The sequence below is a fragment of the Bubalus kerabau genome, chromosome 15 (assembly GCF_029407905.1).
Source record: "Bubalus kerabau isolate K-KA32 ecotype Philippines breed swamp buffalo chromosome 15, PCC_UOA_SB_1v2, whole genome shotgun sequence".
Taxonomy (NCBI): Eukaryota; Metazoa; Chordata; class Mammalia; order Artiodactyla; family Bovidae; genus Bubalus; species Bubalus kerabau.
In genome coordinates this window covers 18,278,737-18,304,720 of record NC_073638.1, presented here as the reverse complement: position 1 = coordinate 18,304,720, position 25,984 = coordinate 18,278,737, and the positions used below count along the sequence as shown (strand labels likewise).

Here is a 25,984-nt window from a genome sequence, read left to right as displayed (position 1 = left end):
AATAATGTAAAGCATTTATACTCCAATTAAAAATAAATAATATTAAAGCTGGAGAAGACATGGCCATGAAAGAACACATGTTCTCTGCAAGGAATGAATTCAAGTATTATCATCCTCTCTTCTAAGACATTTAACATGGCATAATAACCTCTATAAAAAAAGGATATTTAAACCCGAGACCAAAAAAAGAAAAAAAAAATCTATTTTCTCCTTCTAAGATCAAGACTTACTTTATGATTAGGTCTTTCCCAGCTTCTAAGTTCCCACAGATGCATTGGAAATAAAAAGCTTTTAATAAAAAGCTAACATTACAAAATGGATCCACTGCCTTTTTCCTAAGACATGATTCACAGAAACTGATGTGTGTAGTTGTAAAACCTGGATTCAGAAACAGAACTATTGAAGTTCAAACCTGGCTCTGTCAGCTACTAGCTGTGTGATCAAGGACATAATTAAACCTCTCTATACCTCAGCTCTCTTATTTGCAAGATGGCATGACAAGAGTACTGACATAAGACTTGTAAAAATGAGTTCATAGATACAATGCATCTAAAACAGTGCCTAGCACACATGCAGCCACTTTTGAGCACTTGTCATTATTACTGTTATAGGGATACAGTTAGGATCACAAATTCAGCATCCATCAGAAATTAAAACACCAGCTTAAGCTGTACCAGGTTTCCCAGGTGGCACTAGTGGTAAAGAACTGCCTGCCAATGCAGGAGACTTAAGAGATGTGGGTTCAATCCCTGGGTCAGGCAAGTTCCCTGGAGGAGGGAAGCATTAAAGACCCGTGTCTCTCCTGTTTGTTAATATCTCAGCTATGTCAAAGAGAAAACCAGGATAGAATGTCATAAACCACAAAAAATCAGCTAATAATCTAAACCATGAATCATATTCAGAAATTTTAAAATTAGTAACTGGTAAAGAGATAAGAACAAAAGCACGTTTCCATGGCATCTGATTTGCTATCCATTACCTAAACAAAAAGTCAGTGACCTTACTTTGTTATCTTGCAAATTAAGTGGTTCTAAAATGTTATAACTGACAAATTACCTGTTATACTGAACTTGCAATCTAACATGAAGAACAGAAAATAGCAGCTCACCCAGATACAAGCTTTTATTAGACTTAACTTAAAGGTAAAGGCACTCGAATTCCTGGAAAGCAGGCCAAATACACAGACTTTGCTGTGAAAGTACATATTTCATCCCAGATTGGATTTCAAGCTGACATTCAAAGTACGAATAACCCCAAGGGCGCTTCGCTAGGATTTTGTCACTGCTTTTCCCACAGGTAGAACCCCACTGCAAAATGGACGCTCCTGAAAAGATTAGGGGAAAAATATCCTTCAAATACTAGCCAAAACAAGACCAAGAGTTCCATTTTCGTATAACAGCAATTGCAATTACTCAAGACAGACCTTTTACCATGGTAACTGTGAGCACCTGTAAGAAACACCAAGACACAAAGAATACCCAGGCAACAAGCAGCAAGGGATACCAATCTAAAAGAAGGGAAGAACCAACGAAGAGACCTGCATCCAAAACATAAAAAGAACCGTGTGTGGTAAACCAGGTCAGCTTTTTAGAAAACAAGACATCTCAAGATTTCAAAGAATGCTGGTCAACTGCTCTCCATCTCCTTTAAGACCAAACTACAGGAAACTGCCAGCCTTTTAGGAATTTATACTCACAAACAAGAAATTTCTTTCTGACTGAAATTCCTGACTGAACTGAACAGTCAACAAGTTTCCTACAGCTGATACAGTCTTTTTCTCTGCAAATCTTCAACAGATACTTTCAAGATAACATAAAGAGGTTTAAACTAGGATTCTCAGAAGCAGGTTTCAAACGAATTCCCTCTAACTCTGAGGACTCACAATCAAAATTATAATAGGAATACTTACAGGGCATAATCAGATATAGGTAACTTGCTCACATCAAATATTTCTTTATCCTTCATCAGATACACTGAACGTATGTAGGAGACGAAACACTGTGAACAAAAAAGGGTGAGGTATATGACATAACAGTCAGAAATGGAAAATGAATTTTAACTGAGATAAAAGAAAGTAATCAAAGGAATAAATTCAACAGTAGTGAAAACTCTTAAAAATAGCTGAGTATATCTCCATTCCATAAAAACAAACAAAAAAAAAATCTACCTTTTTAGAATTGTAATCTGAGAAAAGACTATAAAATTTGGTTTCATCAAGCCAACTGAACATAAAATATAAACTTCTCAAAAAGCTATTCTATAAGTTAAAATCATTCAGGTATATTAATGGGAAAAAATATAGGTTTTGGAATAATAGTTGAAATCTGAGTTCCACATCTTACAAGCTGAGCAAGTTTATTATTTTTCTGTCAGTTTCCTCATCTATCAAGATAATATAAAAGTACCTTCTACTTTGAGTGTAATGAGAACTAAATGAGAAAAATGCATGTAGACTACTTGAGCATTTCTTCTGAAATATATTAAATATCAATGAATATCAGTTATTCATAATAATTATTACTGGAAAACATCCTTGTAATAAAACTAGTACAACAAAATAAAATTTTACTGTACCTAAGCTTAATAAAATCATAACAGGAAAAGTTTAGGAATAAACTTTTATAAAGTTTAATAAATTATTTACTGAAATTTCAAGTAATTCATCATTATAATTTCAAGTAGTTTGTCATTAACTTGCAATATTTTCTTCTGTGTTTTCAAAAAAAGTAAACTATCTTTATGCCAAGAACCATTGCAAACTAAAAGGTAAATATGGTCCTAAATGCTCTGTCAGTCTGAAAAACAAATAGCAAAGATGGTGAAATACATCAAAGCAGAAGTTTTACTTTTTTATTTTAAAATTAAGCTTTGTAAACTATATTTCTCATTTCTATATTTCCTAAACTTCACATTTTTTCTAACTTTACACTAATCCTTTCTTCAAACCATTTACACTAGTCTCCAAACCATTTTCCCTGTCTCCATAGGCGTTAAAATGAATAATTCAAGGATAATTTTCCACCTACAATCACCCACAAGAAATCACCCCAGTTGCTTATCATTTTTGTTCTATCCAGATTATAATCAAAAGCTAGAAAATCACTTCTATGAAATCAGATAGCTTGCTGCAGCTGCCAACAGTTAGCCATTCTGCTAAACCATGCATGACACCCAATAAATCACATCATTTATTTCAATGTGCTTTTCTATAATCTTGTTCTAGAAGGCTCATTTTCTGTATGCAGAAACCACTGAAACAACATCCTTCCCGTTTTTCATATTTCCTGATTCGTAACTGAATGAGCCAGGTATGCAGTAAGTCACAACATCAGAATTCACGTACACTATTTTCAAATTGTGCATACTATTTCCAAAGCTTCTAAAAGATTTAACTCCAAGTTTAAAGTATGCTGCTAGATAAAACATGCACATAAATGTTTTCATGCCCATAAATGTTTTCATGCCCAAATATATGCCCAAACATTTTAAGAAAAATAATCTGTTTAAAGACTATTTTCATTAGATTTCAGGTAAAGTGAGCTTACATAAGTTTGAATATGTTTTATTTATATATTTTAGAATGAATTTCATGTTTTTCTCATATTTTAGAATTAATTTCTCCTGATGTATCATGAAAGTTCTGAAGAAAGTCAGATCTGGATTTAAATCTTAGGTCTATCACTTAATAGATACATCACCCTGGACAATTTTTAATTTTCTCAAGCTCCTGTTTTCCCATCTACAAAATCAAATCAATTATCACCTATCTCACAGGTTGTTGGGAAGATTAAATAATAATACACATCAAACTGTCATATAGGGCCATGCCATGGCTAAGGGCCTATCACATACTGCTGCTGCTGCTGCTAAGTCACTTCAGTCGTGTCCGACCCTGTGCGACCCCACAGATGGCAGCCCACCAGGCTCCCCCTCCCTGGAATTCTCTAGGCAAGAATACTGGAATGGGTTGCCATTTCCTCCTCCAGTGCATGAAAGTGAAAAGTCAAAGTGAAGTCGCTCAGTCGTGTCCGACTCTTAGCGACCCCACGGACTGCAGCCTACCAGGCCTCTCCGTCCTTGGGATTTTCCAGGCAAGAGTACTGGAGTGGGGTGCCATTGCCTTCTACAATCACATACTAAGCAAGAAGATCTTACACTTAAAAAGTTAACTTGGGTTATTTTTTTATCAAATTATTTATCACTATGCTTATGATGAAAGTTAAATTCAGATCACATACTAAGCATCTGAATTTAACTTTCATCATAAGCATGCTGCTGCTGCTAAGTCACTTCAGTCATGTCTGACTCTGTGTGACCCCACAGACAGCAGCCCACCAGGGTCCCCCGTCCCTGGGATTCTCCAGGCAAGAACACTGGAGTGGGTTGCCATTTCCTCCTCCAATGTATGAAAAGTGAAAAGTGAAAGGGAAGTCGCTCAGTCGTGTCTGACTCTTCACAACCCCATGGACTGCTTATCATCATAAGCATAGTGATAAATAATTCGATAAAAAAATAACCCAAGTTAACTTTTTAAGTGTAAGATCTTCTCTTTAAATAAAACTTCTTTGCTTTGACTATCCAATTTCAAAACCATTAGCCCAAAAGACTAACTCCTGACTTTTTCTGCTCAGGCTCTTCTATCTACTCTGGATGGCCTTTCCGTACCTCCTCTTTATTTTCTTCTTCCCAATCTCTGAATCCCTACTATCTAACTCATTGTTGATGTGTTACGGGAAATGCAGATATAGATTTCCTATGTAGATCTCATAACTAAAATATTTTACTTAGTTAGTAACAGAGTGCTGAAAATGAAGAGCTTCATAACAGGGATTCAAATATTTGTCAATTCAAATACTAAATCGCTGTAAGCACAATGCAAAATAATTTCACATCTTCCTTTTCTAAAGAATCTACTGCTGAGTACTCTAAGAACAAAAAAATACGTATTACTAAAAGTGACATTTCCTTGGGTATTTGCTAATCAAGAGGACTTATAAGTCCAAAAAAGCAGTTTGGGAACATTATGTCACATTTATACATTAAAACCTCATTTCTAAAGACAATTTAGCAAGAATGCTATGCTTTCTGGAAATTTAACCTAAGATATTAATTTTACAGTCAAGAGAGTACAGTGAGAAGTTAATAACAACTTTACTGAAGAAACCAAGTTGATATCTTTATCAAGTTATCTTGTATACTTAATAATCATTAAGCAGATTTTCTATATGTCTGGCAAAATTATGGACAAGTAATAGACATTCTTCCAAGTTACTATAAGAAATATATAATTTTTGGACTTCCCTGGCAGTCAGTGGTTAAGACTGTGAGCTTCCACCACAAGGGGCACAAGTTCAATCCCTGGATGGAGAACTAAGATGCGGCATGTCACGTGGCATGGCCAAAGAAAAAATTTTTAAAGAAATATGTAACTTTTTCAAAGTTAAAGAATAAGGTAAAGCTATCTTAAAAGTATACTACCTGAATATCTGAAGTAGCAGAAAATTATACAATTGAACTTTATTACATGCTCTAGTCCAAGGAAGGTATCCAATTCAAAAATAACTTACCCTTTGAGCTCTTTCTTTTAAATCTTGATCTTGAGCTAAAAATGATTCCAATTTTTTCTGAACATCTATAAGTTTTTCTGGATTGACTCTTTTATAACAAAAAGATAAAAGTTAAACTAAGACATCTTGATTTTAGAAGCTGAAAATAGTATACATTATTTTCTATTTTCCTCGGTATTTTTAAAATCCATAACATCTTTTCTCATCTATGACCCAGATTAGATCGAAATTATACTAGACCTAAAGTTGACTCTATATATTTCAAATAGTGCATAAAAAATAAATAAAACAAAATCAGACATTTTCTCTAAACAACCCATGCTGAGTGAAAGATTAGGTTAACACCACAATTAGCAATGTTCCTCTTAAATCGTTAAAGATAGAAAGTAGTCTCTTCCGGGAGGTGGATCATCAATGAAATGGAACAACTGAAAGCAAATGTCATTTTTTATGAGATTTCCATTTCAGTCAAATATCAAAAAAATCAAATAATAAACAAGTAGTCAAGGATATAAACATTGTTTTCCTTATCTGGAAATTAGGCATAATACAACAGAATTGTTACTTAAATTTGCCCAGATTTAGAATGAAAATTATGGGGAAAAAATGAAATTCTTACAAGCATCTATTCTATATTTCACAAAGGAAATCCCACTTGTTTTCCCTGATTTTAGACTAAACAATTTTGTTCCTGACAAGTTGCAGTGGTGATAGGTGGTAGCAGATGAGGTTTTTCTTTAATTACAGAAAATATCAAAATACATATACATAAAAACCTTAACTTAGTCTCAACAATTACAGAGCTCACGCCCAACTTTGTTTTACCTAAACCCTTACCCGCTCCTCCACCAAATCTAACCTACTTTCCTACAAATAAAGCCAGGGTGTTTCAGTTCAGTTCAGTTCAGTTCAGTTGCTAAGTTGTGTCCGACTCTTTGCGACCCCATGAATTGCAGCACTCCAGGCCTCCCTGTCCATCACCAACTCCCGGAGTTCACTCAAACTCATGTCCATCAAGTCAGTGTTTCAAGGGCCCCAATATAAGTGAAAGTGAAAGTCACTCAGTAGTGTCCGACTCTTTGCAACCCCATGGACTGTACAGTCCATGGAAATCTCCAGGTCAGAATACTGGAGTGGGTAGCCTTTCCCTTCTCCAGGGGATCTTCCCGACCCAGGAATCGAACCGAGGTCTCCTGCATTGCAGGCGGATTCTTTACCAACTGAGCTATCAGAGAAGCCCCCCAAAAAAACAGTGGTTAGATGCCATGAAGTAGGTGGCAATGCTTTAACTGTATGCACATTGTCAGGCCTGAGAGGGTCTTCCATCCTAGTCAAGGGGAGTGCTAACCTTCTCTCCTTTCATACAACACAATATAAATGAGCCTACAACCAAATCTACTGATACTCAATCTAAACATCTTCAATGACAGGAGAGCACAATCCTCTGAAAAGGACAAACAATCCTAAAAATAAATTCATCCAAGAGGTTTAATCCTTTCAACCATCAATGCCTCCTGATGCCAACAAGGTCTGTTTTTCATCTTGTATTATCCTCTGACCATTTTCTAAAAGACTTGTTAAAACAAACAACAAGTCCAAAATTAGAAAGCAGAAAAGATTAGAGGGAGGAGGGAATTAGGTGGACATAATTAGGCACAGTAATTTCATGACTTCATTTTTCTAACAATAACATCAAGACAGCAAGTCATTCTTACTTGATTTCCTTCACAGGCACTTTCTTCTGAAGAAGCTGCTGCACCATCCCTTTTTCTTCTGAGGGAAGCAAAATTAATAAAGCTTCACCATCCTCTTTGTACCTAAACAAAAAAACAAAATCTCTTCCACATTAATGCAATCTGCATTTTACATTTTAACAGCTTGATGAATAGGTAACAAGAAAGCAAGTTCACCAAATTAGTAAATATTAGGAATACCATGTTCTTTAACATATATGACAACAGAAAACTAGGGCCTCTTGAACACCTTTTTCAAATATTCATCACTATTTACACCTCCTAGTGATTTTGTACAACTCCTAGTAAAGACACACAAAAAAGATAATCTCAAAACATTCTCTTAAGGGTTCGTGTTATAAATATGAGGGGAAAATAAATTTTTATAGTTAATCAAATAAACTATTTACTGAGAAACTCTGTGCCAGGTATAAACTGGGAAGAACAAAAACAAGATGAATATCCCTGTCTTCAGTGATCTAACAATATGGTTACCAGAAAAGACAAACACACACAAAAGCAAGAGATTCAAACAACAGCCCCAGAATGGTAGAGCAATAAGTGTGAAAGGACAGCCACTGGCAATAAATGCCAAGAACTCAGAAGTGAAAGGAAGACACTCAAGGTTAGCCAAAGAAGAAGAGAAATATGTCACAGCAAATGAAATTTGAGGTGGGCCTAAAAAATGTATAGAAAGGGAAGGGAAGTGAAGTGAAGTGAAGTCGCTTAGTCCTGTCCGACTCTTTTCAACCCCATGGACTGTAGCCTACCAGGCTCCTCCGTCCATGGGATTTTCCAGGCAAGAATACTGGAGTGGGTTGCATTTCCTTCTCCAGGAGATCTTCCCCACCCAGGGATCGAACCCAGGTCTCCTGCATTGTAGACACACGGTTTACCGTCTGAGCCACCAGGGAAATCACATAGAAAGGGAAAGGCTACAATAATCCAAAGAGGAAGAATGGCATGAACAAAGGAGTGGGAACCAGGAAATAAACACAAGAGTAAACTAAAGATAGGAGAAAGATAGCATTTTTAAAAAAGCTGAAGGATAAGAAATTCTTTTAACATTCTATATCCAAATTCAGAGATGGAGAGAGGATGTAAAAAGGCTCCCCAAGTCTAGGCCAGAGATGCAGCAAAAGGGGTAAAGAGAAATCTCAAGAATATCAAAAAGGCATCCAAAGAAGATCTCAATCTTCAGACTGACTCATAAGCAAAAATAATAAGTCTAACCATCTACATCTATCTTATCTACCCATTCATGCATTCAGGGATAATCTAGGAGGATGAGTCGTGAGTAAAGTCACAATGGGGCCATATCCAAATGTTTGAAACTATACCTAACAGAATACACACATGAAAGGGTAAGGTTAAGGCAGATTACAACACTGAAATTTAGAAAAGATTCCCAAAGAAAAACAAGTCTAAAGTCAAATCCCACAAAGCAAGTATCTTTTAATAAATATTATCACTGGCTGTTTTACATCACACACATCTTTTCCCAGTAATAATGTAAGACACAAATTATCTCCCACATACCAACACCTAAAATTTTCCAGTAAGCTTTTATTTCAAAAAGAAAAGCGGTTTTAAAAAAGCATAAGAACATTTCCCTCTTTTTAAAAAATGCTTATAAGAATAATCCTATTTACCCATGAGCTAGCTTTTTTATTTCTGAAGCAATATCCAAGGCCCAAAGCTAAATATATGCATAAAGAGAAATAAATGTTCTTCATAAGACCTACATTTTAAAATTCTATATATTTAGATATTTTAAGAAACATTGTAGGCACATACACACACACAAAAAAAGCCCTCCATCTAAAATACAACAAAAAATCTCATTTTTATCATCAGTGTTAGTACCATGTTACTTTTATATAACTCTTCAGAATTTATGATGAGCTTCATTTTACACTGACTTGCCAAACTTAAAGACAAGCAACCAACAGAGGAAGCAAATAAAAAGTTCCTAAAAGGCCAAGAAGTTGGCCCAAATAAATAAGCAGCAGATGACTACATACTGGAGGCTTTAAGCTTTCAATTCAATATTTTTTTTCAACTCTACCAGGATTCCCTCCACAAAGTAGAAGCCTCAATAGACAGATCATGATTACCTGATATCAGGAAACTTAACCTCTACACACTACAGGGAAAACAAGTAAAAAACAAAAAATTGAAATATTTTTTAAAATCTACATCTATTATATAATTTTAACTCATTTAACACATATCTGAGTACTATGAATATTAGTGTATTCTCTTGATGATTAAACTGACATGTATGAATTTGCCTTTCATATCTAACATACACCATATGTACCTAAAAGCTAGTCACTAAATATTTGGTGGAAAAAATGCAAACAAACCACTAGAAGTTGCACTAGCAGATGAAATACTGAATTTGGAGCCAAGAGAGCTGATTTTAAGTCCCAGCCCTCCTATTCATTAGCTGTATAATCTTGAATAATGAGTCATTTTATCTCTACATATTGTATTTTCTTATTTATAAATTACAGTTGGAATTATATGATCTTTATTCCTTCAGGATCTAAATTCTAGTATCAATATACTAGTCACTGTTCACAATATAAGGATGATCAAGAGGTGTAGAAATGGGGGCCACTGTTGGTCACACTCTGCTATATTCCACAGTGCTTCTCTTTTTTGTCCCCTCCCTGTGTCTGCTTCTATCCTCCTTAGGCCTTACCTGTGGCAACAAGCCCCAGGAGTTCCTGTCACTGAGGGAAAACAGTACATTCAGCCATGCAGATGCGGACAGACAGTATAAGAATCAGAGTTCAACTGTTCCTCCTGCACAATGTGGTACAAAGGAGAGCTTATTCCAGGAAAAAGGGTATCTCTGAGTCACAGAGTATCTAAAGACCCTACACTAGATTCAAAAAGGAAAAAAAAAAAAAAAAAAGACTGGAAAATATCCTGCAGCCTAAGGCATCTGCAGCCTAAGATCTTAGAAATACAAACAGGTATAACCACATATGCTCAAGTTTGACAAATGAGGTTCACCAAAAATTAACTGGAAAGACCCCAAGCTAACATGCATTGCATGGAAAGCTTCCAGCAAACTGATATAAGTTTAAGTAATATAATTCTTAAGTATAAGAATTTATGGAGTTCATTAAACTGTCAACTCTGTCCCCAGAAAAGAATTTAAACAAAAAAAAGACTAAAGTTTTAATTAATTAAAAAGAAAATGAAAACTCATTAAAAGTGGTACTGATACTACTGAAAATTATACTTTCAGGAACCTAAGAGATATGATTAATCCCATTCCAAAGAAAAGAAACTGAGATGTTGATAACATAAGGTCCAAGGGTACACAGCTATCAGGTGACACAGCTGTATCTATGCCTAAATTTCTTGACTTGTAAGGATAGTGTTCAATCAACTATGGGATATTGGTCTCTCACAGTCTAAATAAAGAAGGTAAATTCACATATTTAAGTTTATCCTTGTTAGGTAGTTAGAATAGGAAACAGGAGTCCAGAATGGCAGTGGCTAAAAGATAAGGACAGGAAAAGCCCGTGAAAATAGAACTAAGGAAGGTCTGAGGACCAGAGTGAGGACCTCAGGTAGAACGAACAGCACTCCTGGCTAGCCAAATCTACACAGGGCAGGCCCGGGGGGAGGAAAAAACATATAAAAAGAGGAGCCAAAAGGGCTGGCTCTCCCCCTCCGCCCCCTGCCCCGTGCGCTGAGCTGTGACACACCGAGGGCTTTAATGTCCGTCATGCCAAATCTTTGTTGTGATGAGACAGAACCAAGGAGCATACACTCACCTGACATCCTCATGACCACAAGTGGCAGCAAACAAAAATATATATTTTCCTTCCCCAAGTACCTGACTTGGAACATTCTAGAAGCTGAGTTTGGACCATTCTAGAAGCTGACTTTGGAACATTCTAGAAGGTCTGCAAGGCAGCAATGGCTACTACTGCTGCTAAGTCACTTCAGTTGTGTCCGACTCTGCGCGACCCCATAGACGGCAGCCCACCAGCCTCCCCCGTCCCTGGGATTCTCCAGGTAAGAACACGGAAGTGGGTTGCCATTTCCTTCTCCAATGCATGCAAGTGAAAAGTGAAAGTGAAGTCACTCAGTCGTGTCTGACTCTTAGCGACCCCGTGGACTGCAGCCCACCAGGCTCCTCCATCCATGGGATTTTCCAGGCAAGAGTACTGGAGTGGGGTGCCACTAGATTTTATTAAATGCAAACAGCTAGTTTGGGGCACGCTGGGAAGACCATGAGTTGTAGAGTCAGTAAGACCCAAGTATAAATCCCAGTCACAGTACTCCCAGAGTGATCTTCAGTTCAGTTCAGTTCAGTTGCTCAGTTGTATCCGATTCTTTGCAAACTCCATTTGAGTAAACCCCCGAGTTTACTCAAACTCATGTCCATTGAGTCAGTGATGGCATCCAACCATCTCATCCTCTGTCATCCCCTTCTCCTCCTGCCTTCAATCTTTCCCAGCATCAGGGGCTTTTCCAACGAGTCAGTTCTTCGCATCAGGTGGCCAAAGTATTGGAGCTTCAGCTTCAGCATCAGTCCTTCCAATGAATATTCAGGACTGATTTCCTTTAGGATGGACTGGTTGGATCTTCTTGCAGTCCAAGGGATTCTCAAGAGTCTTCTCAACACCACAGTTCAAATGCAACAATTCTTCATGAGTGATCTTAAGCTACATCTTTACCTCAGGTTCTCTGAGAAACAGTTTTCTAGTACAAAGACTTCTCTCATAAAGCTACTATAAAGGCTAAATGATTTCATTCATATTCACCCAGCTATGTGTTAAGAAGTGAATGGCTAAGCCACAACCCATTGTTCACTGTGGGGGTACAGGAGAAGAGGGTAGGGAAGAAGCTATCCTGGCCAAAAAAACAAGGGATACAGTTGAATCTTCTCATAAACATACTAACCACAAGTTTCCTGGGAAACAAAAAAGGTAAATCTGCTAGGAGAGGCCTCATCTATGAGATGCTAATATGATATACTAGGTTTGTTTACAGTCTATGTATTTAAAAGGTAGGTCTCTGAGGTCAGCTTTATAACTAAACCAATGGTCTATCTGTAAGTGATAAACCTTATATATCACTTAGAGACTTTGAGGTTAATCTGAGCCAGAGCACAACCTGATGTGTCAAGAATGCATCTGTGGAGAGTGATGGAGGTCCCAGACCTCTTCCCGCTTCACCTATACCTTGCGATTACCGTTGTACTTGAAATTACATATCAGTGAAGCTTGATGTTAGGTGTGGGAGGCAGCTTCTAAATTACTGGCTCCCAGTACAGTAATATTGCTGGGAGATTATCAATAACCTCAGAAATACAGATGACACCACCCTTAGGGCAGAAAGCAAAAACTTAAAGGGCCTCCTGAAGAAGGTGAGAGGAGAAAGAAAAAGCTGGCTTAAAACTCAACATTTAAAAAACTAAGATCATGTTTTCCAGTTCCATCACTTCATGGCAAACAGATGGGGAAACAGAAACAGTGACCGACTTCATTTTCTTGGGCTCCAAAATCACTGCAGATAGTGACTGTAGTCATGAAATTAAAAGACGCTTGCTCCTTGGAAGGAAAGCTATGACCAACCTAGACAGCATATTCAAAAGCAGAGACATCATTTTGCCAATAAAGGTCCACACAATCCAAGCTATAGTTTTTCCAGCAGTGATGTATGGATGTGAGAGTTGGACTATAAAGAAAGCTGAGCGCTGAAGAATTGATGCTTTTGAACTGTGATATTGGAGAAGACTCTTGAGCGCCCCTTGGACTGCAAGGAGATCAACCAGTCAATCCTAAAGAAAATCAATCCTGAATATTCACTGGAAGGACTGATGCTGAAGCTGAATCTCCAATACTTGGCCACCTGATGCGTAGAGTTGATTCATTAGAAAAGACCCTGATGCTGGGAAAGATTAAAAGCAAGAGGAGAAGGAGACGACAGACGATGACATAGTTAGATGGCATCACCGACTCAATGGACATGAGTTTGAGCAAGCTCCAGGGAGATGGTGAAGGATAGGAATGTCTGGCATGTGCAGTCCATGGGGTCGCAAAGAGTCAGACGTGACTGACTGACTGAACAACAACAACAAATACAGTAAGTTCCCTAAATCTGAACCTTCTAGTTGTAAATTTTCAAAGTGAAAATACGTTTGCATATCCAATCACAAAAGCTAGTTCATGTGTCTGGTGCACACTCTCACATGCAGGCAGCCTCTACCGTGGTTGCACTTTATAGTATATTTTACTGGACAGTACTGTACAGTACCTTTATTTCAAGCCAGATTTGCAAGAGGACATCTTCACTGTATTCCTTGCTGCAGAACACAAGGAGCTTACTAATGAAGGCAAACTGGAGGCTAAGAGAAAGGATGAAGAGAGACAACAGGAAGAAGTAACTGAAGACCAAAGAGATTTACAATGCAAGAAATGGCAAGGGCATTTCCTTTATTTGAGGAAACATTGTTAGTTTTTGAAGCACAGGACCCAAACGTAGAACAGTACACAAAGGTTGCAGCAGTTGTTCAGAATGCAATCCTTTGTTACCATGTCATCTATGACCAAAGGGGAACAAACTTCCAATTGTAAAATAAGTTATGTGGATTTAACATACAACAATGCAACTATAGCTAATAGTACTGCATTGTAGGGGTCCCCAACCTCCAGGATCTAATGCCTGATGATCCGAGGTGAAGCTGATGTAATAATAATAGGAAATAAGTGCACAATAAAAATAATGTGTTAGAATCATCCCAAAACCACCCCAGCCCCTGTCCAGGTTTGCAGAAAAACTGTCTTTCACAAAACCAGTTCCTGCTACCAAAAAGGTTGGAGAACGCTGTATTTGAAAGTTGCTAAGATGGAAGAGTAGGATGACATCTTCTCCTATATGCTCATCTTCTCCTATGAGAACACCAAAATCGCACCTAGCTGTTGAACAACCATCGACAGGAGGATGCTGGAACCCACCAAAAAAAAACATACCAGTGTCCAAGCACAAAGGAGAGGCTGCAAAGAGAAGCAGGAGTGGCACAATCACATTACAATCAAATCCCACACCCGCCAGGTGGGTGCCCCACACAGTGGAGAACAATGATACCAAACAAGTTCTCACACTGTTGCAAAGGTTCCAGGCACCACATCACTTTCCAACCTGAGGATCTGGCAAAGGACTAGGAATCCCCAGGGAATCTGACTTTGAAGGACAGCAGGATATAATTACAGAACTTCCACAGGACTGGGGGAAACAGAGACTCTTGGAGGGCACAAACAAAACCGTGTGTGCACCAGAACCCAGGGGAAAAGAGCAGTGACCTCACAAGAGACTGAGCCAGACTCACCTGGGAGTGTCTGAGGATCTCCTGCAGAGGTGTGGGTGGGCACTGGCCTGACACAGGGACAGGGGGACTGGCAGCAGAAGCCCAGGAAGGCGAATACTAGCATAAGTCCTTTTGGAGACAGCCAGTAACCCTACCATAGGGCTGTAGATTCCAGGACTGGTTGCCTCAGGTCAAACAACTAACAGGGAGGGAGCAAGAAGACAACTGCATTGAAAATTTACTGAGCACGGTGCTGCACACTAGAGCAAGACCCAGTTTTCCCCACAACAGTCTCTCCCATCAGGAATCCTGCGCAAGCCTCTTATTCTCATCCATCATAGGGCAGACAGAAGAAGCAAGAACTACAATTCCACAGACTCCAAAACGAAAACCACAATCACAGAAAGCTAAACAAAATGATCACATGGATCACAGGCTTGTGTAACTCAATGAATCTATGAGCCATGCAATGCAGGGCCACCCAAGATGGAAGGGTCATGGTGCAGAGTTCTGACAAAACGTGGTCCGCTGGAGAAGGGAATGGCAAATTACTTCAGTATTCTTGCCTCAAGAATGCCATGAATAGTATGAAAAGGCAAAAAGACATGACACTGGAAGATGAGTCCCCAGGTCGGTAGGTGTTCAATACACTACTGAGGAAGAGTGGGGAAATAGCTCCAAAAAGAATGAAGCAGCTGGGCCAAGGCAGAAACAAAACTCAGATGTGGATGTGTCTGGTAGTGAAAGTAAAGTCCATGCTATAAAACACAATATTATACAGGAACCTGGACTGTTAGGTCCATGAATAAAGGTAAACTGGAAGTGGTGAAGCAGATAATGCCAAGTGTAACTAAACATCAACATTTTAGGAATCAGTGAACTAAAATGGATAGGAATGGGCAAATTTAATTCAGACAACCATTATATCTACTACTGTGGGCAAGAATCCCTTAGAAGAAATGGAATAGCCCTTCATAGTCAACAAGAGAGTCAGAAATGCTCTACTTGGCTGCAATCCCCAAATGACAGAATGATCTCAGTTTGTTTCCCAGGCAAAACATTCAACATCAGAGTAGCCCAAGTGTATGCCCCAACCACTAATGCCAAAGAAGTTGAAGGTAAACAGTTCTATGAAGACAAACAAGACCTTCTAGGACTAACACCAAAAAAAAGATGTCCTTTTCATCATATGGGACTAGAATGCAAAAGTAGGAAGTCAAGAGATACCTGGAGTTAACAGGCAAGTTTGGCCTTTAGAATTGCCAAACTACCCTATTACTCCAGGTATCACTTGACTAGCTCAGGTGGTAAAGAATCCACCAGCAATGCAGGAGACCCCGGTTCGATTCCTGGATCAGGAAGATCTGCCGGAGAAGGGATAGGCTACCCACTCCAGTATTCTCGGGCTTCCCTGGTGGCTCAGCTGGTAAAGAATCTGCCTGCAATGTGAGAGGCCTCGGTTCAATCTCTGGGTTGGGAAGATCCCCTGGAGAAAGGAATGGCTACCCACTCCAGTACCCTGGGCTCGAGAATTCCATGGAGTGTATAGTCCATGGGGTCGCAAAGAGTCAGACACAACTGAGCGATTTTCACTTTCACTTCACTTTTTACTTTCACTTTTGGCCTTAGACTGCAAAATTAAACAGGGTGAAGGCTAAGAAAGCTTTGCCAAGAGAACACACTGGAAATAGCAAACATCCTCTTTAAACAAAACAAGAGACAACGCTATATATGGACATCACCAGACAGTCAATACTGAAATCAGATTGATTACATTCTTTGCAGCCAAAGATGGAGAAGCTCTTTACAGTCAGCAAAAGCAAGACCTGGACCTGACTGTGGCTCAGATCATGAGCTCCTTATAGCAAAATTCAGGCTCAAATTGAAGAAAGTAGGGAAAACCACTTAAGCCATTCAGATATGACCAAAATCAAATACCTTATGATTATACAGTGGAAGTGACAAATAGATTCAAGGAGTTAGATCTGGTAGACAGAATGCATGAAGAACTATGGATGGAGCTTCGCAACACTGTACAAGGAGTCAGTGACTAAAACCATGCCCTAAACAAAGAAACGCAAGAAGGCAAAGTGGGTGGCTGAGGAGGCCTTACAGATAGCTAAGGAAAGAAGAGAAGTGAAAGGCTAAGGAGAAAAGGAAAGGTATACCCAACTGAATGCAGAGTTCCAGAGAATACCAAGGAGAGGTAAGAAGCCTTCTTAAGTGAACAATGCAAAGAAATAGAAAAAAACAATAAAATGGGAAAGACAAGAGATCTCTTCAAGAAAACTGGAGATACCAAGGGAACATTTCATGTAAAGATGAGCACAACAAAGGAGAGAAACAGCAAAGCCCTAACAGAAGCAGAAGAGTTGGCAAGGATACACAGAAGAACTATACAAAAAGGTCTGAGTGACCCAGATAACCACGATGGTGTGGTCACTCACTTAGAGCCAGACATTCTGGAGTGTAAAGTCAAGTGGGCCTTAGGAAGCATTACTGTGAACAAAGCTAGTAGAGGTGATGGAATTCTAACTGAGCTATTTCAAATCCTAAAAGATGATGCTGTTACAGTGCTGTACTTAATATGCCAGCAAATTTGGAAAATGCAGCAATGGCCAAAGGACTGGAAAAGGTCAGTTATTATTCCAATCCCAAAGAAAGGCAATGCCAAATAATGTTCAAACTACCACACAACTGTGCTTATTTCACATGCTAGCAAGGTCATGCTCAAAATCTTTCAAGCTAGGCTTCAACAGTATGTCAACTGAGAACTTCCAGATATACAAACTGGGTGTAGAAAAGGCAGAGGAACCAGAGATGAAATTGCCAACATCTGTTGGATCATAGATAAAACAAGAGAATTCCAGAAAAAACATATATTTCTGCTTCACTGACTATGCTAAAGCCTTTGACTGTGTGGATCATAATAAACTGTAGAAAATTCTTAAAGAGATGGAAACACCAGACCACCTTACCTGTCCTGAGAAACCTACATGTAGGTCAAAAAGCAAAAGTTAGAACTGGACATGGAACAAGGAACTGGTTCAAAATTGGGAAAGTAGTATGGCAAGGCTGTATACTGTCACCCTGTTTATTTAACTTCTATGCAGAGTACATCATGCAAAATGGTGGGCTGGATGACTCACAAGCTGGCATCAGGATTGCCAGTAGAAATATCAACAACCTCAGATATGCAGATGATACCACTTTAACAGCAGAAAGTGAAGAGGAACTAAAGAAGCCTTTTGATAAGGGTGAAAGAGGAAAGTGAAAAGGGGGGCTCCAAACTCAACATTCAAAAAAACTATGATCATGGCACCCAGTCCCATCAGTTCATGGCAAACAGATGGGAAAACAACGGCAACAATGACAGACTTTATTTTCTTGGCTCCAGTATCATTGCAGAAGGTGACTGCAGCCATGAAATTAAAAGACGCTTGCTCCTTGGAAGAAAAGCTATTAATAAACCTAGACAGTGTATTAAAAAACAGAGACATCACTTTGCCAACATAGGTCCATATAGTCAAAGCTAGGTTTTTCCTGGGTCGGGAAGATCCCCTGGAGAAGAAAATGGCAACCCACTCCAGTATTCTCACCTGAAGAATCCCATGGACAGAGGAGCCTGGCAGGCTACAGTCCATAGGATCGCAAGAGTCAGACACAACTTAGCAGCTAAATCACCACACCACCATGTATGAATTTGAGAGTTTGACCATAAAGAAGGCTAAGCACCAAAGAATTGATGCTTTCAAATCACAGTGCTGGAGAAGACTCCTTTAAGTCCCTTGGACAGCAAGGAGATCAAACCAGTCAGTCCTACAAGAAATCAACCCTGAATATTCACTGGAAGGACCGCTGCTGAAGCCGATGCTTCAATATTTGGCCACCTGATGCAAATAATGGACTCGCTGGAAGAGACCCAGACGCTGGGAAAGATTAAGGGCAAGAGGAGACGGGGGCAACAGATGGTTGGACGCTATCACCAACTCGATGAACACAATAAGCTTGAGCAAACTCGGGAGATAGTGAAGGATGAGGGAGCTGGAGAGCTGCAGTTGGTGAGGTCACAAGGAATCGAACACAGTAAGCTTGAGCAAACTCAGGAGATAGTGAAAGATGAGGGAGCTGGAGTGCTGCAGTTCGTGAGGTCACAAGGAATCGCACACGACTTAGGGATCAAATAACAACAAGAGAGTAGATATTAAAAGTTTTCTTTACAAGAAAAAAAATTTTGTAACTATATATGGTAACAGATGTTAGACATATTTTGATGGTTATTTTGCAAAATATACCAATATTGAATTGTTATGTTGTATGCCTAAACTCGGAGAAGGCAATGGCACCCCACTCCAGTACTTTTGCCTGGAAAATCCCATGGATGGAAGAGCCTGGTAGGCTGCAGTCCATGGGGTCGCTGAGGGTCAGACACAACTGAGCGACTTCACTTTCACTTTTCACTTTCATGCATTGGAGAAGGAAATGGCAACCCACTCCAGTGTCCTTGCCTGGAGAATCCCAGGGATGTGGGAGCCTGGTGGGCTGCCGTCTATGGGGTCGCACGGAGTCGGACACGACTGAAGCGACTTGGCAGCAGCAGCATGCCTAAACTAATACGTTGTATTCAATAATTAAATAAAGATGGAGTGTGACTTCTGAGTTTGGGTCATAAAAGACACTGCTGTTTCCACCTTACTCCTTCTTCCCCTCTCATGTGCTCTCCCTGATGAGGCCAGCAGACATACTGTGAGAAGCCATCTGAAGAGGAGAGCCATATGGAAAGGTATTGGAAGACACCTCTGACCAACAGCCATCAAGAGAATGAATCTTGTCAACAAGCACATGAGCTTGGAAAGAGATCGACCCCCAGTTGAGCCTCAAGGTACCTGTTATACCTTGACTGTAGCCTTATGACAGACCAAGAGCCAAAGGGCCCAGATGAGCCACACCTGTATTCCTAAACTACAGAAACCATGGGATAATATACGGTTCTTGCGTCAAGTCACTATGTTGTGGGGTAATTCATTACACCACAATAGATAATTAATATGTCATGTGGAACTAATTGTGTTATCTCAAGTGCCTACTCCATTCTAAGCCTTGTTCTAAGCTCTATGAGAACAACAATTAAGTAGAAAAGCTCTTTTGCCTTTGCGGAGCTTACATTCTCATAAAGAGAAAGAGAAAAAACAATAAATATAATCAATTAACACTGTAGGATATTTGACGGAGTTACGTGTTATGAAAAAAAGAAAATATAAGAGCGTGGTCAAGAGGAGTGTCTGGGGCAGTATAAAGAAAGACAGCCATGTGGATACTTGAGGAAAAAGCATTCCTGTGGAAGAAATGGAATATAAAGGTTCTGAGGCAAAAACATGCATGGCTTCTAAACAGCAAGACCAGTGAAGAACAAGGGAACAAGAGGAGGCTAATTAGGAATCAAGATTGGAGAGGGGTTCATATAGACCCATTAAACTTCTGCTCTGAGTGAAAAGGAAGCCATGAAAGGAATGATAAGACCTGACTTGTATTTTCGCTTTTTGCATGTGTGTTCACCCTCTACATTGCCACCAATACCCTTTCCCTAAATACAACTTACTTGTGTTTTTAAAGGATCACTCTGTCTGCTGTGTTGAGAACAGACAGCAGGAAAACAAGGAGGAAGTGCTAGGAAATAAAAGACTCATGAGAAATACCAATAAATAGCAAGGAAAGATAAGAAAGCCTTCCTAAGTGAACAATGCAGAGAAATAAAGGAAAACAATAAAATGGGAAAGACGAGAGATCTCTTCAAGAATATTAGAGATACCATGGAAACATTTCATGCAAAGATGGGTACAATAAAGGACAGAAACTGTATGGACCTAAAAGAAGCAGAAGATACTAAGAAGAGGTGACAAATATACACAGAAGAACTATACAAAAAAGATCTTAATGACCCAGATAACCACAATGGTGTGATCACTCACCTAGAGCCAGACATCTTGGAGTGTGAAGACAAGTGGGCCTTGGGAAGCATCATGAGGAACAAAGCTAGTAGAGATGACAGAATTCCACCTGAGCTATTTCAAATCCTAAAAGATGATGCCATTAAAGTGCTCTGCTCAATATGCCAGCAAATATGGAAAACTCAGCAGTGGTCACAGAACTGGAAAAGATCAGTTTTCATTCAATCCCAAAGAAAGGCAATGACAAAGAATGTTCAAACTACTGCACAATTGCACTCATTTCACATACTAGCAAGGTCATACTCAAAATTCTCCAAGCCAGGCTTCAACAGTACATGAACTGAGAACTTCCAGATATACAAGCTGGTTTTAGAAAAGGCAGAGGAACCAGAGATCAAATTGCCAACATCTGTTGGATCACAGAAACAGCAAGAGAATTCCAGAAAAACATCTACTTCTGCTTCACTAACTACACTAAAGCCTTTGACTGTGTGGATCACAACAAAGTGTGGAAAATTCTTAAAGAGATGGGAATACCAGTCCACCTAATCTGCCTCCTGAGAAACCTGTATGCAGGTCAAGAAGCAAAAGTTAGAACTGGACATGGAACAACAGACTGGTTCAAAATTGGGAAAGGAGTACATCAAGGCTGTACATTGTCACTCTGCTTATTTAACTTTATGCAGAGTCATCACGTGAAATGCTGGGCTGGAGGAAGCACAAGCTGGAATCAAGACTGCCAGGAGAAATATCAATAACCTCAGATACACAGATGACACCATCTTTACGGCAGAAAGCAAAGAGGAACTAAAGAGCCTCTTGATGAAGGTGAAAGAGTAGAGTGAAAAAATTGGCTTCAAACTCAACATTCAAAAAATGAAGATCATGGCATCCAGTCCCATCACGTCATGGCAAATAGATGGGGAAACAATGAAAACAGTGACAGACCTTATTTTCTTGGACTTCAATATCACTGCAGATGGTGGCTGCAGCCATGAAATTAAAAGATGCTTGCTCCTTGGGAGAAAAGCTATGACCAACCTACACAGCATATTAAAAAGCAGTCATCACTTTGCCAACAAAGGTCTGTCTAGTCTAAGCTATGCTTTTCCCAGTAGTCATGTATGGATGTGACAGTTGGACCATAAAGAAGGCTGAGCACCAAAGAATTGATGCTTTTGAACTGTGATGTTGGAGAAAACTCGTGAGAGTCCTTTGGACTGCAAGGAGAGCAAACCAGTCAATCTTAAAGGAAATCAATTCTGAATATTCATTAGAAGGACTGATGCTGAAACTGAAGCTCCGGTATTTTGGCCACCTGATGCGAAGAACTGACTCACTGGAAAAGACCCTGATGCTGGGAAAGACTGAGCAGGAGGGGACGACAAAGTATGACATGGTTGGATGCCATCACTGACTCAATGGACGTTAAGTGTGAACAAGCTCTGCGAGATGGTGAAGGACAGTGAAACCTGGCATGCTGCAGTCCATGGGGTCAAAAAGAGCTGGACAGGACTGAGTGAGTAAACAACAACAACAAGAAATATCAGCCCCCTTATCTACCTTTATAGCTATAGTGGTCATAGCCTAACCCAGCTCAATGCTTTCTGATGCAAAATAAAGGATTTGTCTTGCCCTTTTTTAAAGCTTTAACAACAAAAAAGGCATAAGGCCATTTGAGGAAACACCAGTCTCTAGGAGGAGTGGTCTAAAGTTAGGATCTTCAGTCAAGGGAGGAATCAAAGCAGTAGGAATTTTCACTGCTGCTGCTAAGTCACTTCAGTCGTGTCTGACTCTGTGCGACCCCACAGACGGCAGCCCACTAGGCTCCGTCCCCGGGATTTTCCAGGCAAGAGTACTGGAGTGGGTTTCCACTGCCTTCTCCAATGAATTTTCACTAGCAAAGATTATTCCTAAGATAAACACAGTATGCTTCAATAAATTAATGCTCATGGAAATTTCTTTTCACTTTTATTATTTCAATTTACAAACCAATTAAAAACACTATTTTAAAAATTCTCATTATCTATTCCATAAAGTACTAGTATTTTCACAAATAAACCATGAACTCTTCACCAGTTATCACATCAGAAATTTTAACCACTTCCCATCTTCGTATTTGCTGTAGCTGAGTATGCAATGCAAAGAACTAGCCTCTGCTGCCCCCTACTGGAGCCACATTTTGCTACCTAGATCTCCCACAAATAAAATCTGAGATTCACTAGACACAGCCAGACAAGTAAGGCTCAGGTGAAATATTGCTGGAATTTTACCACTACTCTGAAAAACCAAACAGTATCTCTTACCTACAAATTCTAAACTGTTTATATAAACATAGTTACATATATATAAATTCCCATCTTCCACCCACAGACCCCTACTTCCCAAAAAGCATTTTAAAAATTAGGAGTATTTGATGTGTAAGGATTTTCATTCCCAAATCTTTTTATTTTCAACTGAGCACTTTTATAAGAAAGAGAAGAGCTTTGTTTTATGAGTACCAAAACCTAGAAGCCCTAAAGACATTTGCTTTTAAGCGGTAGAATGTATCGCAGGACAGAGCTTTATAAAACTGTATTCATTTCCTTGCCTCTCTTGCCTCTAAATGAAACCATTTTGTTAAAAGGGGTGTGGACAGTTAAGAAAAATAGAAATTTGTCTAAATTGCTAAAGATCAAAAGAATTTTAAATAGGTGAATAAAACAGAAAAAGCACTTCAGGCAGCAAGTACCTAAATCACCATTTATTTTTAGCTAAAATACAGAAAGGAAAAAAAGAATTCCCCCAAACTGAAGCTATTTTGCCACAGTGAATGCACTTACCTGTATTCATACATTATAGTTCACTTTCAAAAGTAAGCACTATATGGCAACCTAACTTTAATTACAGCATATACACAGGATTTTAATTAGTTTCAAATTTTAATTTAGCCTTTATTCAATTCAATTATCCAGTCTGATGGCCCATGAAACTTTCTAATTATCTCTAAGCCCATTAACAACAACTTTTAACTGTTTGCAGTTTGGTTATTTTTTTTTATTAGACTGCCAAGGGAAAATAAGCATTATGTATGCTGAACTTTTCCACTAACTATACATCTAAAACAATCAACTGAAAATATTTTTAATTGGTTACAAAGGGTCAAACAGGCTTGTGCTTTCAAAATTAATGACCATAACAGAAACTGCATTACAATGGTTTTGCAAATTGATATTCTCTCTCCAAACACAATCATTGTGATGTTGACCACATCTTCATCTCCACAGTTAAAACCAATTTAATGCTCACCATGGCATGTTCAACTATGTAAGATTTTTAACAACTCTCCAGGAACACAAGCACCGTGAAATATCTCCCCTTCTTGGATCTTTTTCTGATATACTGAGATATCCAATAATCTTCATACAAGATGGATAATTTTAAAACACTGGTAAACGTATTCTACAAAGTAATCAGTTTACCCTGTTCATGCCCAAACAATTGACACATCTAAAAAGTCTGTCTGGCCTTGTCCAATACAGTAATGAGAGATGATATCCACCTATCCAGAGGCCCACAGGGTCACAAAATGCAAATGTGTGCATGGGTACATGTAAAAATTCATACATGCTATATACTCACTGAGGTGAATTAAACAGTGGTGAAATATTAATTTCATCAGCCACTACTAATGATTTCTCTAAATAACTCACTACAAAAGATAATCCAAAAATGTACCCAACACAAAGACCACTTCTGCTCCAGGTACCTTCTTATAAAATGGAAAACAAAGTTGCTGTTCTACCCATGTCCCATTTACTTAGATCCAACTAGAAAACAAAAGGGTAACAGTCTAAAGGCAAATCAGTCTGAATGCACAATGAAATCATACACAAAGCCTAGTTCTAACTCCATTACTTGCTCAAATTACATAATTAATTACAATAAAAAAGATTTATTTTTGAATCCTCTAGTACAATCCTATTGTTAAATAGTTTTATGTTTCACTATTATTCTCTCCTTTACTTCAGCCCACAGGGTAAATTTGAATCAAATGAAAAATATTTAAACATTAAAACAGCTCATGAAAATTATACAATAGCTAGGACATGGAAGCAATGTAGATGTTCTGCAGCAGATGAATGGATAAGGAAGCTGTGGTACATATACACAATGAAGTATTACACAGCTATAAAAAAGAACACATTTGAGTCAGTTCTAATGAGGTGGATGAAACTGGAGCCCATTATACAGAGTGCAGTAAGCCAGAAAGAAAAACACCAATACAGTATACTAATGCATATATATGGAATTTAGAAAGACAGTAACGACAACCCTATATGCAAGACAGTAAAAGAGACACAGATGTGAAGAATGGACTTTTGGACTATGTGGGAGAAGGCAAGGGTGGGACAATATGAGAGAACAGCATTGAAACATATTTATTACCATATGTAAAACTTATGACCAGTGCAAAATCAGTGCATGAAGCAGGGCACCCAAAGCTGGTGCTCTGAGACAACCTGGAGGGATGGGGTGGGGAGGGAGGTGGGAGGGGGGTTCAGGATGGGGGGACACATGTACAGCCATGGCTGATTCGTGTCGATGTATGGCAAAAACCACCACAATATTGTAAAGTAATTAGCCTCCATTTAAAATAAATAAATTAATTTTAAAAAACAGTTCATGAAAATTAGAAAATAAATAGGAAGGAGGAACTCTACATCTTGTTAAGGTATAGAAGAGGAAAAACTTCCACTTCAGCTGAAACAACAAAACTCACCAAACACAAACAAAAAAATTTTTCCCTTTAAAATCATCCAAAAATGGTGAGTGCATGCATGCTCAGTCACTCAGTCATGTCTGACTCTGCAACCCTTTGGACTATAGCCTGCCAGGCTCCACTGCCCATGGGATTCTCTAGACAAGAATACTGGAGTGGGATATGAACAGTGGATACAAAGAAAATTTTAAGAGAACTAACTCCAAAGAGACTTCCTAGATGAGCAAAGGATAGTGGACACTTTCAAATTTGAGTCCATTGGTTGAAATGGGTACAGGACAGGTAGAAGAGCAAGCCTGCTGGCAAATGATGGACTTTCTTAGATGAGGATTTAAATCTTGGATCTTAAGGATCCTGACATCCCTGGGAACTCATTAAACTGAAGTTAGTGTTTTAAAAATCAGAAATAACTGGTCCATTTAAAGCAACAGTTGATGTCTCTTCCATCATTAAGCAATAATGTCTCATTGACATCGGCATTATAAATACTCATGCAGTTCTGATGAAAGAAAATTCAAAACAAAAGAGATAGTTAATCACAACCAATTTGTGGTTAATTATAATCAATTACAACCTTATTGTGATTACTATTTAGGTTGTTTCCAAATTTTTAAAAAACAAAATGTAATCAC

At 38.8% G+C, this 25,984-nt stretch overlaps 1 protein-coding gene and 1 non-coding gene across 2 annotated transcripts in view; both read right to left on the bottom strand.

The window, feature by feature from the left end:
• DDX10 (DEAD-box helicase 10) overlaps positions 1 to 25,984 on the bottom strand; it is a 303,633-nt gene that overhangs the window by 245,719 nt on the left and 31,930 nt on the right. Inside the window, exons 10-12 of the mRNA XM_055547820.1 lie at positions 7,283 to 7,384; positions 5,568 to 5,655; positions 1,910 to 1,998 (exon numbers count right to left, since the gene is read on the bottom strand). Coding sequence (XP_055403795.1) covers positions 1,910 to 1,998; positions 5,568 to 5,655; positions 7,283 to 7,384 — 279 coding nt within the window. The remainder of the gene's footprint in view (positions 1 to 1,909; positions 1,999 to 5,567; positions 5,656 to 7,282; positions 7,385 to 25,984) is intronic.
• Positions 6,812 to 6,937, bottom strand: LOC129629364 (U6atac minor spliceosomal RNA). Its single transcript, XR_008703198.1, has one exon. It is a non-coding gene; the product is annotated as a U6atac minor spliceosomal RNA (small nuclear RNA).